Raw genomic sequence first — 15620 nt, 5'->3', positions numbered from 1 at the left:
GGGTCTTGAACACGTTGACGCTGCCCGTTTTCCGCGTTCGAACAACGCAAACGTCACCGACAATGACCCATCCGAGGTCGAGCTTCTGAGCATACGGCGCGTCGTGGGGTCCGTTGATTGTCTGACGAACCTTGTGAGCTCTTAGGATGTCCCGGCCAAGAAGGAGCAGTATTCCAGCCTCCTCAAGAGGCGGAATGTGATTTGCTACTGACTTCAAGTGCGGGTAGTGCCTTGCAGCGTCAGGTGTCGGAATTTCCTCTCTGTTTTCTGGAATTGCCTTGCACTCGAGGAGAGGTGGAAGAGGAAACTTGACTTCGCCTGACATGCTCTGCACGAAATAACCATGAGCGACTCTTCCAACCACTTCAGTACTGCCGGAGCAAGTGCGGAGCGTGTATTGCGTAGGCGTCCCCTTCACTCCGAACTCGTTGAGGAGTTCTGGCCTAACCAACGAGCGATTACTCTGGTCGTCAAGAATCGCGTACGCTCTAACTGTCTTCTCAGGCTGAGTCTCATGGGTGACCTCTACGAGGCAGATTTTGGCACACGACCTTGTGCTGTTGTCAACGTTTGCCACTTCAGTACGCCTAGATGTGACTCTTCTTTCTGAGTCATCTGTGGTACTGTCATCAGACCCACTAGCCCTTGACGGCTCTGAGGTTGGCGGTGCTGGGTGAAGCGCTGTGGCGTGGTCGGCGCTGTCGCATATGAGGCATCTCACAACTGCCTGACATTGCCACTGCATGTGGTTCTTGGATGAGCAGCATCGTAGGCATATCCCTTGCTTCTTTATGAAAGATTGCCGCTCTTCCAAGGTTTTCTCACGGAAGGCGCGACACCTTTCCAAAGGGTGAGGTTTCTTGTGATATGGACACCACCTTTTCAAGTCCTTCGATTCCGGTTGCTGTTCGTTAGCAGTGGCATCTTTATTAATTTTGGCAGAAGCAGGATCCACTTCTGTTTTTCTCGCTGACACAGACGATCTTTGCCGCGTGGTCTTGGTAGCATTGTCTTGCTTCCTCTGATTGAATTCAGACGGCGCATTTTGTGCACGCAAGATGAAACTCGGGTCGTTCCTCATGCTGGCCTGATCTCTAACAAATTTGCAAAAGAAAGAAAAGGGTGGAAATGCAGTGTCATGATCTTTTTTGTATTTCGACCCCACTGACATCCAATTTTCTTGAAGTCCCGATGGCAACTTCGAAACAATTTTGTTGACCCCTCTTGCGGTATCCAAATAGCTAAGACCGGCAAGATACGGGTCAGTTTTTGCAGCCTCAAGTTCTAGCAGGAGGTCGCCAAGTTCCTGGAGTCTGGTATTTTCCCGGTAAGATATCTTCGGGAAGTCTTCCAGCCGCTTCAGTAGTGCATCCTCAATTGCCTCAGGGCGCCCAAAGACGTCGTCGAGCCGTTTCCACACAACGTTCAAGCCCGTTGAAAAGTCATCCACGTGCACCGATTTCAATCTCCGAGCCTGATTTGACGATTCAGGGCCGAGCCATTTGATGAGAAGGTCCAGCTCTTCCTGGGCCGAAAGACCTAGATCTCTGACGACACCTTTAAACGATGATTTCCAAGCGCGAAAGTTCTCAGGTCGATCATCAAACTTGATAAGACCGCTTGAAACAAGGTCTTTGCGGCACAGGAATTTGAGGACATCGGCTAGCTCTGAGCTTGAACTGTTGTGTGCCGGGGCGTGCACAAGCGGCTGCGGTTCAACTCGTAAGTCCATAGGACGACTCGTCGCTCCAGCATGCTTAAAACTTGGGTTGTTAGGGGCAGCATGGTAGTCAGGTGGACGTTCATCAGCTCGCAGACACATCGAATTATTCGCAGCTGTGTTGGCCCTCGGCGACGTGTGAACATTGTTTACGTCGTCGCTAGAGTTGGTGGCAGCCACCTCAGTAAACACGAGCGCAGAGTTGCGTAGGGCTTGCTGTTCATCGATATAACTCCTAGTCTGCAGCGTTCGGTCCACAGGAGGGAGCGTGCGCATGCGCTCCCCGCCATCCTGCTCCACGGCTGCCTCGAGCGCATTCGCCTGTGCGTTTGCAGCTGCCGCTTCTTTTTCATGCTGCAAAATATCCAATTCAGCCTCTATCCTTGCCTTCTCAATACGGATCGCGGCCTCTCTGCGACCAAACTCTGCTCTGGCCCGGACGGCTTCAGCTTGTGCGCGTACTTGTACGGCGGCTAGGCTGATTGTTGACGAGCCCGATCGTCGTGACCTCGAAGAAACGCTTGAGTGGGCCGATAGAGAGTGCTGCGACATTACCTCTTGTAAGCGGTCGCGTTCTCGTTCTGTAGCCTCACGTAATTTGTCGCTTACAGTCACATAACGATCTGCGTCGATTGCTTTTTGAAGTTCTAATTCCTGCTGGGCTTCAGATCTGCTTGTTTTGGCGAGGAAGGTAGCGTACCTGGCGGCGACGTGCTCGTAGCGCTCATAGCTTGCGCGAAGCTGCGTTGCGGCGTTGTTAACGTCTTCCTCTTTTGCACATGACACTTTGAAAATAGCTGTCTCCACGTTCTTCCAGGCAGCGTCTATTCTCCGGCAGTGCTCTTCGCGGCTCGTTTCATACGTTTCTTTAGCTTTCATGGAAAACGTAGTTGCTCTTTGTGGTCGAATATTTGCCGTGGAAGCTTCATGCTCTGCTGTCATAATTTGAGACGTTTCAGGCGTCAGCTTGTCCTGATCCATTTTGGCGTGCGTGCTTCACGACGTATCTCACTCAAAGCGGACGTATGCCGTGAAGCCTGCTAAGCTGCGCGATGAAATTTGAAACGAGCCCACCTTGTCGTTGCCCTGTATGCCGTCAGCTGCTCAACTTGTAGGCGATGCCGTGTCCTTGCAGTAGGCGGATGTCATGGTCCAACCGGAGGTCTTGCCGTGCGACGTATTCCACTGCAGCGGATGTTGAGTTGGCGGCTGATGGCAGTCGACTTCACTTTTTTACTATGCTGGCCTCGCGGATCGCACTTGACGGGATCAAAGCGTCCGCTGTCCAGCTAGATAACGGGTCGAACGCAGTTGAACATTTAAAACAAACTTTAATTACACTGAGAAGGTCAAAAAAGGAAGTCAAAAATACACAAAACGTTCAGTTTTAGCCCCGTAAAAAAGTGGTCCGGTCTCTAGGGCTGGTGGGGCGAGTCTGCCCGTCCCGCGCTTTTCCAACTGTGGTTTCCATCCCCGTCGCCGCCCCCAGGCACGGGAAACAACAGCCGACACCCCGAAGCGTCGTCACTGGGTTTCTTTCAGGAACCGAACGGAGGGAGCGGGGTCCTTTCTCTCGCGCACAGCTTGGAGTCCGCGGGGGGCCAGTGAAAGAGAAAGCCATAAAAGTAAGGAAGGCTCGCTTCCCTCTTGAAAGAAAAGTCTGGCCGTGCATTCGCGACGCGCACAGAACACTTCCTGTCCGTCTCGGAACGTCCTGCTGGAAACCAATTCTGCTATGTGCATTCAACATGCTCAGCCAAGCACTATTCTGAAGTTTAAGGAGTGTTGCTTTGCAAGGATCACGTTGAGGAGAACCGTGACTACAGAAAAGTTCGGTTGCTGTTGGCGGTGGCAGACGTGAGGCAGGGTTGCTTATGCTCTACATTGAGAATGGAATCGCGAAAGGTCCTATTTCCGACAAGTTCCCGTTTCGACTAGAAAGTCCCCGTAGCAGCTACGGATGTAGACGACCGAAAACTCCCAAGAGCCTAAAGTTCTACAGGTAACGGTCGTGCGATCGAGGAGAGAATAACCTGTCACGTGAAACACTGCAAAACGAGAACGTAACTCTTTATACAGGTAACGGTCGTGCGATCGAGGAGAGAATAACCTGTCACGTGAAACACTGCAAAACGAGAACGTAACTCTTTATTGAGAAATTCAGGTAACAGAACGACGAGTACATCATGAGCGTCAGGCCTTGAAACTCATTAGATTAGTTGTCTTACAGAGTTATGACATATTAGAACAGAAAAAAATATATGCACCGATACACTGAATACAACAAAATGAGTAATGTACATATGTTGTGCACGTATTTGTGATACTATCACAGTTAAAATGCTATAAAGAACAAAACCGTCATAAGCAGCTGAGCACAGCCGATGGACCAGTGGTCCTACGAACCGAAAATTATCTATGACTGCAACCATCAGCAGTTGACCTGTCACGTTAAAGACGGTATCGACCCTTACGGGCACACGTAAAAATTAAATGATATGTGCAAGCCGGCACTGTCGGAAATGTGGCAAACTTGAAGTGCAGCGGCCTTTGAAAAAATATGTATATATAAAACACTCGTGACAACACATAAAAAACGATATAAGTATGGTGTGAAGCAGTTGGCCAACACTGATTAGAAGAAATTAGTAGCGAAGTTTGCACTAAAACAAATGCGACTAGCGGAGTACGACTAGCACTGCAATTCTGCCCCATTCAAATGCCTTTTTGTTGGCAGCGTACTTTTTAATGCAGGGTTTTGTATCATAACTGTCCAGTAATTTCAGTAATGCCCTGAGGTATCGAAGTTATTTGTAGAAGATACGCTGCAAGAACAGATGAATAAAAAGTGCATCTTTTAGAATGAAAGCATTAATTTCGGCCACGAAAGCGCGAGAATGCCGGGACCGGGAGAGTGGGACAGGGAGGAGCCGCAAGCCCCGAATCACGACAGGCAGTTTAAGGTAAGAACGTCCTCAAACTTACGAGAGAACCGACCTCGGCACCTCTTGCGCGGACTCGCACACGCCATTAACTTTACTAATAAAGGTCGCGTGACATAAGTAAAAAATACTAAGAAAACATTCGTGGCAAGTCCTCCTTTTTGTTCTGGCCTTCTCTTGCTGTGTTAACGAGAGGGGGGAGGGAGAGCAAGGAAACCAAGTATAGTGCAACCTTTCAAAGGTTACAACACAAAGATAAAAAAAAACGGTGCGGTATCCCCTACAGGCAGCACAGTGCGCCAAAGCTTGTGGTCGTATGTGGACTGCACGAGGTAGCTACAGTAGGGGTCGATTGAAACGAGGCAGCCACAACGTTTGGACTCTTCAGCAGGTGAAAAGTCCAAAGTTACTCATTTTTAGGGGTCGAACAGCGCGGCTTTCTCTCCGGGCAAGCCCACGGCGGCATCTCGATGGACTTGTTGCATAAGAAGAGACTCATGATCGCGAAGGCGTCGTCCTTGTCCAGCACGCCGCGCGTGTCGTCGGAAGTGTTGAAGGTGACGAACTCCTCGGGCGACAGCGCCAGGAACCGCAATTTGGGCAGGAACGGGGCCATGGCTGTCTTGAGGTCGACGGGCTTGTCGTCTGTTGTGGCTATTTTCTGGCAGAATGATTGCGCCCATCTGTGTACCGCGAGGATCACGTACATTTCCGGCACGTTGGTCACCTGCGGTCATGAAGTTGAAAACCGCGAAAAAGACTGTGCAGCCCATCCGAACTACGCCAGGTTCACCCTTAAAGCGACAAAAGGCTGAGAGAGTTGTTAATGATTCGTGGTTTTAATCTCTTCCGATTCTTCTCAGTTGATCATCCCCGATTGTGATTTCTTTTTCGTCCCACTTTTTCTCGTGTTTTGTGCGTTAGCTTTGAAATTATGGACTGTTGAAGATCATGCACTTTTTTGGAAAATTTGAGTCATGGGGGAGCTTCATTCCGCTCAGGGCTAACTCCGATGCTGCCCAGATGCACGTAAAATGCAGAAATGTTTTCGTGAGGCAACATCGAGACCGATTTGAAGCAAATTTGTTGCATTCCGGAAAGCAAGCTTAATTTTAGTGACTGCATGAAACACAATTTTATATTGGTCCTGGATATCTCATGAGATGCCAAAGATTGCTAAGTTAAAAAAAGCACACAAGCACGAAGTTTATAAATCGTACCTTTGCACCAAAAATGGATATCGCTGTTCTTGAAACCAGTTCTGTGCATCTTTGAGCGCTTAAAGGAGACATATTCTATATATGTACTTGCAGCTTATCTGAACTTGTCACAACGTTTGCAAGCGTTTTGAAAAAGTCCCACTAACTTATTAGCGGCGCACTTGAGAGAAATGCATAATACATAAGTATGCTTCGCCTTATATGTACCAATAGATGCAGTTTACAGAACGGTGATATCTTTTTCATTGCGAGCTCCAGGGGTAAACTTCCTCTTATCTAAACGGATACTAAAGACCAAACATCTAAATAGCTACTAAAGACCAACACTAAGCCATTTATATATACCTAGTTGTAAACAGTTTTTTAAATACTCCGTACTCGCAAAATTTTGACGAGAAAAGGCAGGTCATTAGTGAAGAACAAACGTTTCATGAAATTACTTTAACTGTGGCTGTTGGGCGAAGCGATATTTTCGGAAGTTGCTACATTGTTTCTTTGGTTGCTTTGAAATACAACATGGGTCTCCTGTACAGGCAGTGAAATCCCCGAGAAGATGCTATCCAAATTGATGACGTAACCCGGTATCGAGCAAGAACGAACGAAGGGCAACGAGGGCACCGCCTGTATTTCATAATTTGCTTAGTTGTGGCATACTAATGCTATGTTCAGACTACGTTCGTAAGGCGCCGATTTTTCGTAACATGCGGAAGCGCAACAAGCGTATGCATGTAGTTCAGACTGCGAACGTAGAGGTACCAACGTGCGCAATTCACGCAAAAATAGTGGGTGAGAGTGTTAAAGGGTCGGCAACATTTACGACTGTGATATTACGACCGTTGCGACACAGCCAATGAACGATAAGCTTTCAGTTTTCAACAACCGGTGACGACACTTCCGTTCTCCCGTCTGCAGACAGCTCCGGGCGCGGAAAGTGCCATTCCGCCATTCCGTGCGCACGATTAGGTTGGCTGTGTTTGTGAAAATTTGTGCAGTGCGCCTTGCGAGACTGTATTCAGTTGATCTGGTTTATCCGCCGAGGAAATCGACGGCCGCAGATGCGTGCTCCAAACTTCGATGGGTGTTCTCACTAGGTTTTCAAAAAAATAAGCGGAACTGCTGGGGCGACATTCGCATGAAGTTATGAAGCATCACAGCGTCACCAACTCGGAGCTTGGCGAAAAGGTTGTGAAAATCGCCGTCCACGACCTTGCCGAGAAATACTTGCCGCGCCCAAACCCTTCTGCGTCGCCTTCGTCGTCTTTGTGCGATTGAATACATGACTATAAGTTTGTTTTGAGCATGAATTTCTTCGATCTCGGCCAGCGCTTGCATGTTGACAGGAGCCATATTGGACCGCTGGTGACGTTGATTCTGCAGCTCCAAATTTGATTGACCTGTTGTAAAAGCCGTAATTTACGCAGCAATAAATGTGAGCAAAGGTGCCGGCTTAACTGCCGTAACTTTTTTTACAGCCGTTACGTTCGATACGCCGAAAGAGCTGTTACGCGCGTTACGACCGTAATGTGAACATAGCTTTAGCCTCTCGCCACGGTAACACACGTGTTGCTCTTTGCCGAAGCGTGATTTACAAGTAGAGCCAAATTCTAAAATAGTGTGCCGAAACCACCTACGATGATTGCCAACGTCAGCGAATAGCTGAACGCTTCAAGAAAGCTATTGGCTTTATTAAAGGAACGGTGCACGTGTATTCGTCGCAGTGAATATATTTAGGTAACGTTGGCTGTTTCAGTGCGCGATTCCCTTAAAAAAAAGCAGAGCCAGTAACCAAAAATTGGCAGTGGCTTAGCTCGGCTATGCCAGGATATACGTAGCGAAAGCTAAGGCATAGCATGGTTAGCCTTGGTTAATCTTCATTGCAAGTCCAGGTTAGTCTGGTTGTCTAGCTATGTTGCGGTTTTAGCCAGTCGTTCGGCGCGCTGTTCGTCGGTTTCCTGGGCGATTCGTTTCCTCTTCATCTCGTTCGGATGTCGATTCCAGGCCTCCTCCTGCTTATCAGAATTGTCGCCATCCATACTGCATCCTCAACTGTGGTTGCGGCGCACGCCAGCTCTCCTTTTCAATCCTCCGACATTTTATCAGGCATGCGACGCAGCTGGCGAAGCGAGCGGAGGCAAGCGCAACGACGAGGAACGCGGTGTGACGTCATACCAAACGGCGGCGGCGGCGGCGAGGCGCGGCGCAGCGGCGGAACACCTGTGGCTCGGCGCTACTAGTGGCGCATGCGCAGTAGTGACTAGGGAGCGAGAGACAGAGAAATATCCGCGGCGAGGCTCGCGTTGTGACGTCATGTGCCTCCTCGGAGCACCACCAAGGCGAAATCGCAAGTTCGCGGCCAGTAAAGCTTTCGCTTTAAATATCTCCATCTAGCCTTAATAAATGTGGACAGCAAGTGCGTCTCAAAGGAGGTGTGACAGGTGGAGTTTGAAAACGAACGCACCCCGGAAGGCGAGCGCGCCCACCTTTTCCGCAGGCGTCGTTGTTCCGACCTCTAACCGTCAACCACCGACCCCGAGAACTGGCGAAAGCGCCAATAAAGGCTATTCACTTTTATTTGAGTATACTTAGCTAACCTGCACAGTTACAAACGTACATCCGCCCTTAGTTCGCCCCGCCCCCAACACCACTAAGAAGGCAAGTAAATATCTAATGCTTTCTAAGGAAAAGAGATTAAGGTAGCTACTCTCCCCCATCCCCTCGCCACATTCAAGGCACTCCAACCAGAAATTCCCAGCACACTGCTCAGGAGAACTAACACGTGCTTAAGGTGTTCGGGGTAAAGTATGACGGTCACTGTATATGCCTTTAGTACTCAGTTAGGCTGCGATCAAGTAAACACTTCTCACCTTGTCCAGAACGTAGTGCACCGTCTGTTCCAAGCAGTCGGTGAAAGCGTCCGACGCCAAGACGGCCTCAGGACGCTCTTCCAGAAGACGCCCCACAGCGCCGTCGACGTCCTCGCCGCCGGTCAGCAAAGTGTAGTCGATGACGTGACACACGTCGTCAGCAGTCACGTGACCCCTTATGTACTCCGAGCAGGCGAGGGCCAGGTGCGGCACGAGATACTTGTCAGCCGCCGTCCTCGTGTACATGGCTTCCTCCGTGCTTTTAATCTTGGGCTTACCCGTGTACAAGTACCTGGAACAACGAAAGCGATAGCATGAGATGCATGTGGCATGCAAGAAGCCCGCCAAACTACACCTCCCGAAATCCGCTGAAAATCATCCACAGGAAATCTTAACCCGCAAGAAAAATTAGATATTGGTGTTGGGCTGCTTAGCACGAGGTCGCGGGATCGAATCCCGGCCTCGGCGGCCGCATTCCGGTGAGGGCGAAATGCAAAAACACCCGTATACTTAGATTTAGGTGTACGTTAAAGAACCCCAGGTGGTCAAAATTTCCGGAGTCCTCCACTACGGCGTGCCTCATAATCAGAAAGTGGTTTTGGCACGTAAATCCCCATAATTAAAAAAAATAGATATTGGGAGCAGGCAATCTTTAATGATCGGTGCGCATGAATGCGGAAAAAAAAGAATATTCGCGCCAGCGGTGTGCAGCAATTGTTAACGTAGTCGCGGACAGAATAAAATGGACCACGGGATCTCCGAAAACGTTCAATTCCCGAGCAGCCTGTAGCAGTAACCAGTAAAACCAGTAAATACCAGATTGCGTTGTGAGGTTGCGGAGATATTCAGCTTTTTCTTAGATTTCATGGTCCATAATATTCTGTCCACGACTGTACATCCTCACTTGCGGAAATAACCGCGAGCAAGGCGGCGAGCCTAAAAACGCCTGCCGCGGCTTTCGCGGCAAGAATTATCTGGCCGCGCAGGGCTGGGTCCCGGACCCATTCTTTTGCGGCGCCGCGTTTCCGCCAGCACGAACGAGCCAATCACGAGCCAACGCTCTCGCCGGCTAGCCCGAGCGGAGCGTGCGCCGTGTCCCAGCAGACGGGGTCTATATCTTCGCAACAGTGATGGCATGGGAAAGAACTACAGCCCTTCTTACTATAACATATATTTTGTTATCAGTGTGCAGGTGGTGAAGGGCAGGCGTCTGCTAATCAGGCAGGCTGTAAGCCCAGTATAACGACCTCGCCAGTTGGTTGCCAAACGCGGCCATCTCAGTAGTGACTATGACAAACAAGACCAAACTGGAATTGCAGAGGACAATGTTCTGCGTGCTTTAATAATATGGCACCAACACAGTGCTGTATATTAACGCGATAGCGTTAAGGAGCTCGTGTCGCAGAAAAGCCGGTGTCGTCGGCGTCGGGTGTCGGCGTTTGCGGCGTTGACCGTGAGCGATAAATCACGGCAGGCGCTTCATAAATAAAAAGCAGCTTCCAAGATTGGCCTGGTGGGAATCGAACCAGGGTCTCCGGAGTGCGAGACGGAGACGCTACCACTCAGCCACGAGTTCGATGCTTCCAAGCGGTGCAAACGCGCCTCTAGTGAATGCGGTGTTGCCTTCGAAACGAGCCGTGGAAAGTTATACTGCGGTGTATATCGGTAATTATACAGTGGTGTCATATTCCTTCACAGGTTATGTGCCAAAAATGCGGAGATATTACAGCTCACACGTGTTCTAGCATATAGCGTGCGGTTTGTACAAACGTAATAGCGTACTTACCCGATGTATTCGTTTCTGCAGTCTGCACAGCCCTCAGTGTGGCCATTGCGGACTTGTATGAGGTCTTGAAGTTTTATTGAATCGAGAGACAGCGAAAATGACAGGTTAGAAAAAACGCGAAACACGCCTTCCGCCCAGCTAAAAGGTTTCGCTTTTGCGCAGGGTCGCGTCTCCCGGCGTGGCAGCCCAGGCCTGCTACTTCGCGGCGCTTGGGATAGATGGCGCCACCGGCGCTTATCAATATGGCGGCACGCTTTGAATTCACGGTGTTCTCGTGTATATGATATGCAGTAAACACCAACTAGGCCACACTCAAGTTATTCTGACGTACAGTCAGCATTTAATCATTCATTCACTTAAACCATCATGTACGTCGACCTTGTCTTTTTAGTGTAGACCCTAGGTTCACTCTTTTATTTAATAGTGCATGCACATTTCGTTCGCTATCTCGCATGTTTGCTGATTCGCGCGGGATGAAGTCAGCGAACTGACTCATTAATAGACTACTGTTTGACATAACTGCACCGAACTCACTTTAGAAGGCCGTAAAAGCCATCAGGATGGAGGTCGGTGACGACCACGACGTCCTTCTCGGGGAGCTGACCGTAGAACATGGCGGCGAACACCTCGTTCTTCAGTGCCAGGAGCTGCCGGTGGGCCTTGAAGGTCTTCGATACGGGAAACTTTACTGGTTTTACGGCGAACTCCACGTCCGAGTACTGGCCACTTTCTAGGAACTTCTTGAAGTTGAACTGCGGTATGGGTTGTCGAGCTTAAGAATACATAACTTGACACGTGATAACACTGAATATAACCGCCGAGCGGAGCAACATGCAAGAGGACTTCTCAAAACTTTCTCAACCAAATCCAATTAAAAGCCAATTGTATCGATGCTAACTGGTTCTATGTGGAGTAGCGCCAAAGATGAATACTGAAAATTAAATTATGGAGTTTTACGTGCTAAAACCACTTTCTGATTATGAGGCACGCCGTAGTGGAGGACTCCGGAAATTTGGACCATCTGTGTTCTTCAACGTGCACCTAAATCTAAGTACGCGGGGGTTTTTGCCCCCAACGAAATGCGGCCGCCGTGGCCGGGATTCGATCCCGCGACCTCGTGCTCAGCAGCCCTACACCATAGCCACAGATCAACCACGGCAGGTATGAATACTGAGGCCTTAACAACTGTGCTTCAGAGAATTGATTTACGCAGAGCGTCCAAGTTTATTTGTAATCAGGGTTTGTACGTCACTGCAATGTAGGAGGACGCAACCAAACCTTGGGCGTCGAACCTAAGAAATACCGGTTTGGTTCGAATTCAACGTGCTCCGATTTTGTTCCGGTTTCGAGAAATAAAAATTATACCGGATTACAGCACTGGTTAAGCGCAGTCCACACTATCTTTCACTGCGTCCTGTTGCACAGTGCTACCGGCTCGTCCGCATACGCTAGTTCTGCCAGCAGGAAGCACAGATAGGCTCCCTTAGTGGTGAGATAAAAAGATAGCTCGCTTGCGAACGAACGAAAGGTAACAAATAAAGCTTGCCGAGAATGTGAACAGCGATCGCGCAGTCCGGTGTCCGGTCTTTTACTTTCCTTTATTATTTATTAGCATAAACTCGTGCATCGGACGTAGACCTTAGATGCATTTATAGGAGTGACAGCGTTTGCCGGAGTTTTAGCTATTTAAAAAAAAGACGAAAAAGAAAAGAGGCTGATAAGAATGGGCGGGGACGTTTTTCGCTATGATGGGCAGTTTACGAACAAAATTTCGCCTATATGGGAGCTTACTTGTTGGTATAATAATGACAGAATTAAAGAGACGGAGGGAGAGACTGAAGGAGGACAGACAAGGGGATCAACGAAGGTCTTCTCCGGTTGGCTACCGGGGTTGAGAACAATCCCTGTCTGCGTCCTGTGTCCGTAGCATACACGGCACGTTACCTTTACAGCAGGTTAGGGAGTCAATTTTTCCACTGATTCAGGTACTACTAAGTTTCCGGAGGGTTATCTGTGGTATGTCATTTGCGGTGTCGACCACACCGCAAATCGACATCAACTAGAGATTCAAAGTTCGGATTACGGGAATTGATGGTCGGCTGACAGGTGTTTTCCCTCTACACATCCCTGTCACCACCACGTAAAAATTCGTAAAGAGCCCGCTGAAATGACATCGACCAGTGAGAGAGGAAAGTTTTACGCAATAGCGTTCTTGTTTTTATAGTGAGATACAACTGGACATTATTTTGACAATTATTTACCTTCGACGAAGCGCAAGCAGCATCAAACTTGAAACAGCAGAGTCTGTCGAGCGAAACATTCCTCTTTAGATTACAGTGACTCTTTAAACAACTTTGGTGTTGCTGATTTTGCCGGCTTTAGGAGTTTGAATAAACTTTCGAAACAGGCACCCCTGTGGCGCCATTTCACCACCTGCTGTGGTGAAACGACATTTAGAAAAAAGGCAGACCACCGCGCGAAAATATCTCACGTGTAGAACTTTTCGTAAAACAATCGGCGTTTGCAGCTTGAAGTTTGCTTGCCGCACGGACTCGGCAGAAAGGAGTACTGGGGCGCTATAAACGAACAGCGGTCGCAACATGTTTCTATTTCATGTTTCCTCCATGATGGGTGAAACATTTTTCGGGCCAGCCCCGTTAGGCCTGTCGCTCGCGCGATGTCACGAAAACCGCGAGACCGTGCGCAAACTGATTATGCATGGATAGACCGAACAAAAGAAATTCCTTCCGATTCTAAGCACCTTTTCGCCCTTAGCCCTCGCCTATATATAGGTCAAAATATTTTGGCTTCGCCTATCTACCTCGCGCCGTTATACATGGCTTGAAGACTCAGCACATGAAAGTAATGTGTACGCCCTAAAGATTCATTATTATGCCGAACAAAAGTGAATTTAGCTGGAGCCCTGCGTAGGCCCGTTCCAAAAGGAAGGATAGCTGCCTATGCAAGCGATTGTTCTGGAATTGGATACCCGTAGCTGACGGGAATACAGGTGCTTTCTGAGCATAATACAACTTTTTGGCTGTCACTATAACGTTGCTGTGCACCTTCCAGCACGCATACGACATTGCCCGGCAAACTTCGCTGAGGATCCGTTTTAGCGGCATTTTCATCCTTCCGTTGCACCCCACCGCGATTTTCCACCAAAGACCGCAGGCTAAGCAAGGGCAAGCGGACCAATCGCCGACGCCGGCACCGCCCTCCTCATCCGGTTATCTACTTTCAGAGCGCCAGCTCTGACCCACCGAATCCCTCTCATTAGTGCGCGCTCCTGGCCTCTTGTCAGCCAATTAGACAAGACACGCCTGTCATGGTAGACAATGCTATCTGCTTTCAAGGCAAGCGAAAGTAACCTCCTATTAGAGACGTTTAGCGTGTCCGGTATTCAGGCAAGCGCGGGCGGTTTTCCGGTTTAGCGGGGGCGTCAAGGTGAGCGGCCAGATTAGTGGCGCCAGCTGGTGGCGCAAAGCTCAACCACGCAAACACAGAGCTAATTCCTATATTCTGCTTAGCTGCTGGCGTAAATTTTCGACAGTGGCGTAATCGTGTTCACAGTTACGCCGCTGGCAAAAATTTGCACGAGTGGCGAAGCAGGATATGGTGAGTTACTGCAGTTTTAGCTATGCGTTTGGCTGGTTGAGCTCTACAACACCAGGCGGCTTCACCGCTCACGATTACGCCCCGACCATCCGGTAATCCGCCCAAACCGCTCCCGTTTACCGGAATAGCGTACAAGCTAAAAGTCTCTATTACCGAGAGTAGCGTTTGATTGGGCTTTCAAACAACTCAGCGGATCGCCGCCCAATGTGTTAGAGATTAGGTGAATTGCACGTCGGGAGATTGGAATAAAATCATAATAGAAAAAGTTTTACGTTATGCGACCCCTGTATCTACGCACAGTTAGCGCTCACGCCACCACAGGTAGGTAGAGAACGCTGCCGCGGCTCCGCTGACAAGGCGTACGAGCAGATGGTGAGGGGTGCGTCCACTTGGATCCGTCGTTTTTTGCAGACAACGCTGTGCCTGTCTGTCGCGTATGGTAAAAGACCTTCTAACCCTTAATGCACGCGTCGCAAACTGCACCGTCGATGCTTGTCAACATGGCGACGAGTACGGCGAGAACAAGCCTCGAATGGCCGCACAATTAAAATTGCAATAAACCGTAGCAAACACGAAGACTGTAGTCACCAAAGGAACGAACTTACAGCAAACATTTTTCGTCGGCGTCGTTTGAGAAGATCACTTGGAACAGGTGAATGGGCCTGGCGAACCTGGAAACGGTGAAGCACGTGCCAGGGTTAAGAGAAAGCTTTGCAGTAAGAACTCGCACATCCGAATACAGGGGGAGACGTCCTTTTTATGCGACATACACCCAACAGCATACACAACAACGCAAAACTGAGACTTGTGCGATTTGCTCGTGCCGACATCAGCGCATGGCCATATATGACAAAAACGACAGTACTGTTTCCCCGCACAATGCCCAATATGAATGGTTCGCGGCGCCAGGCACATTGAAGGAGCACGCGGACACGACAATTTTCGCATTTGCATATATCTTTCGAGGTAAATTTATGTCCTACGCCCCAGTACCTTAGATCCGGAAAGCCTCGGATCACAGTAAATAATTTACTAGGACAGAGTTTCTACGGACACTGTCGGTTTCGTTTCTTAGGAGCCGCGCTTGCCGTTATGTCCTCCACGAGAACCGTATTTTCGACGCTTTGCATAAGGACACTACGAATACCAAGGCACTATTCATCGACGCATATTAAAGGCATAATAATAACGTCACCAAGGATTCGCGGATTGATTTATTAACATCCGGCGGCTAGGCCTACTCACAATACCGGCACTTGTTTGCAGATGTAGCCACGAATGTCTAATCCACTGTAAGGGCAAAAGACGCAACACTTCTGCCTTTCTCATACTCAGAACTGGAATGACGTTCCCCAATTGTTTGTTTTATCCTCCCACACCATATCGACGTTTCCTTTTTTCAATAATTTGTAGCGTCCATAATATCAACGTTCACGCATGTGTAGAAGGCATACCAACATAGTATATCCA

At 49.1% G+C, this 15620-nt stretch overlaps 1 protein-coding gene across 3 annotated transcripts in view; it reads right to left on the bottom strand.

Moving 5' to 3' along the window:
* LOC139047961 (BTB/POZ domain-containing protein 6-like) overlaps positions 1-15620 on the bottom strand; it is a 190520-nt gene that overhangs the window by 148328 nt on the left and 26572 nt on the right. For 2 of the 3 annotated variants that reach the window (XM_070522173.1, XM_070522175.1), the window contains 4 exons: positions 14756-14821; positions 11067-11284; positions 8747-9038; positions 3853-5389 (listed from right to left, as the gene is read on the bottom strand). In XM_070522173.1, the coding sequence (XP_070378274.1) occupies positions 5069-5389; positions 8747-9038; positions 11067-11284; positions 14756-14821 (897 nt within the window). In that variant the 3' untranslated portion in view covers positions 3853-5068. Of the gene's footprint in view, positions 1-3852; positions 5390-8746; positions 9039-11066; positions 11285-14755; positions 14822-15620 lie in introns of those variants that run through there. The other variant, XM_070522174.1, reaches the window with a different exon arrangement.

Source organism: Dermacentor albipictus, chromosome 7 (genome assembly GCF_038994185.2).
Source record: "Dermacentor albipictus isolate Rhodes 1998 colony chromosome 7, USDA_Dalb.pri_finalv2, whole genome shotgun sequence".
Lineage (NCBI taxonomy): Eukaryota > Metazoa > Arthropoda > Arachnida > Ixodida > Ixodidae > Dermacentor > Dermacentor albipictus.
Note: the sequence above shows the minus strand (reverse complement) of the source record. Positions and strands in the feature narration are given on the sequence as shown.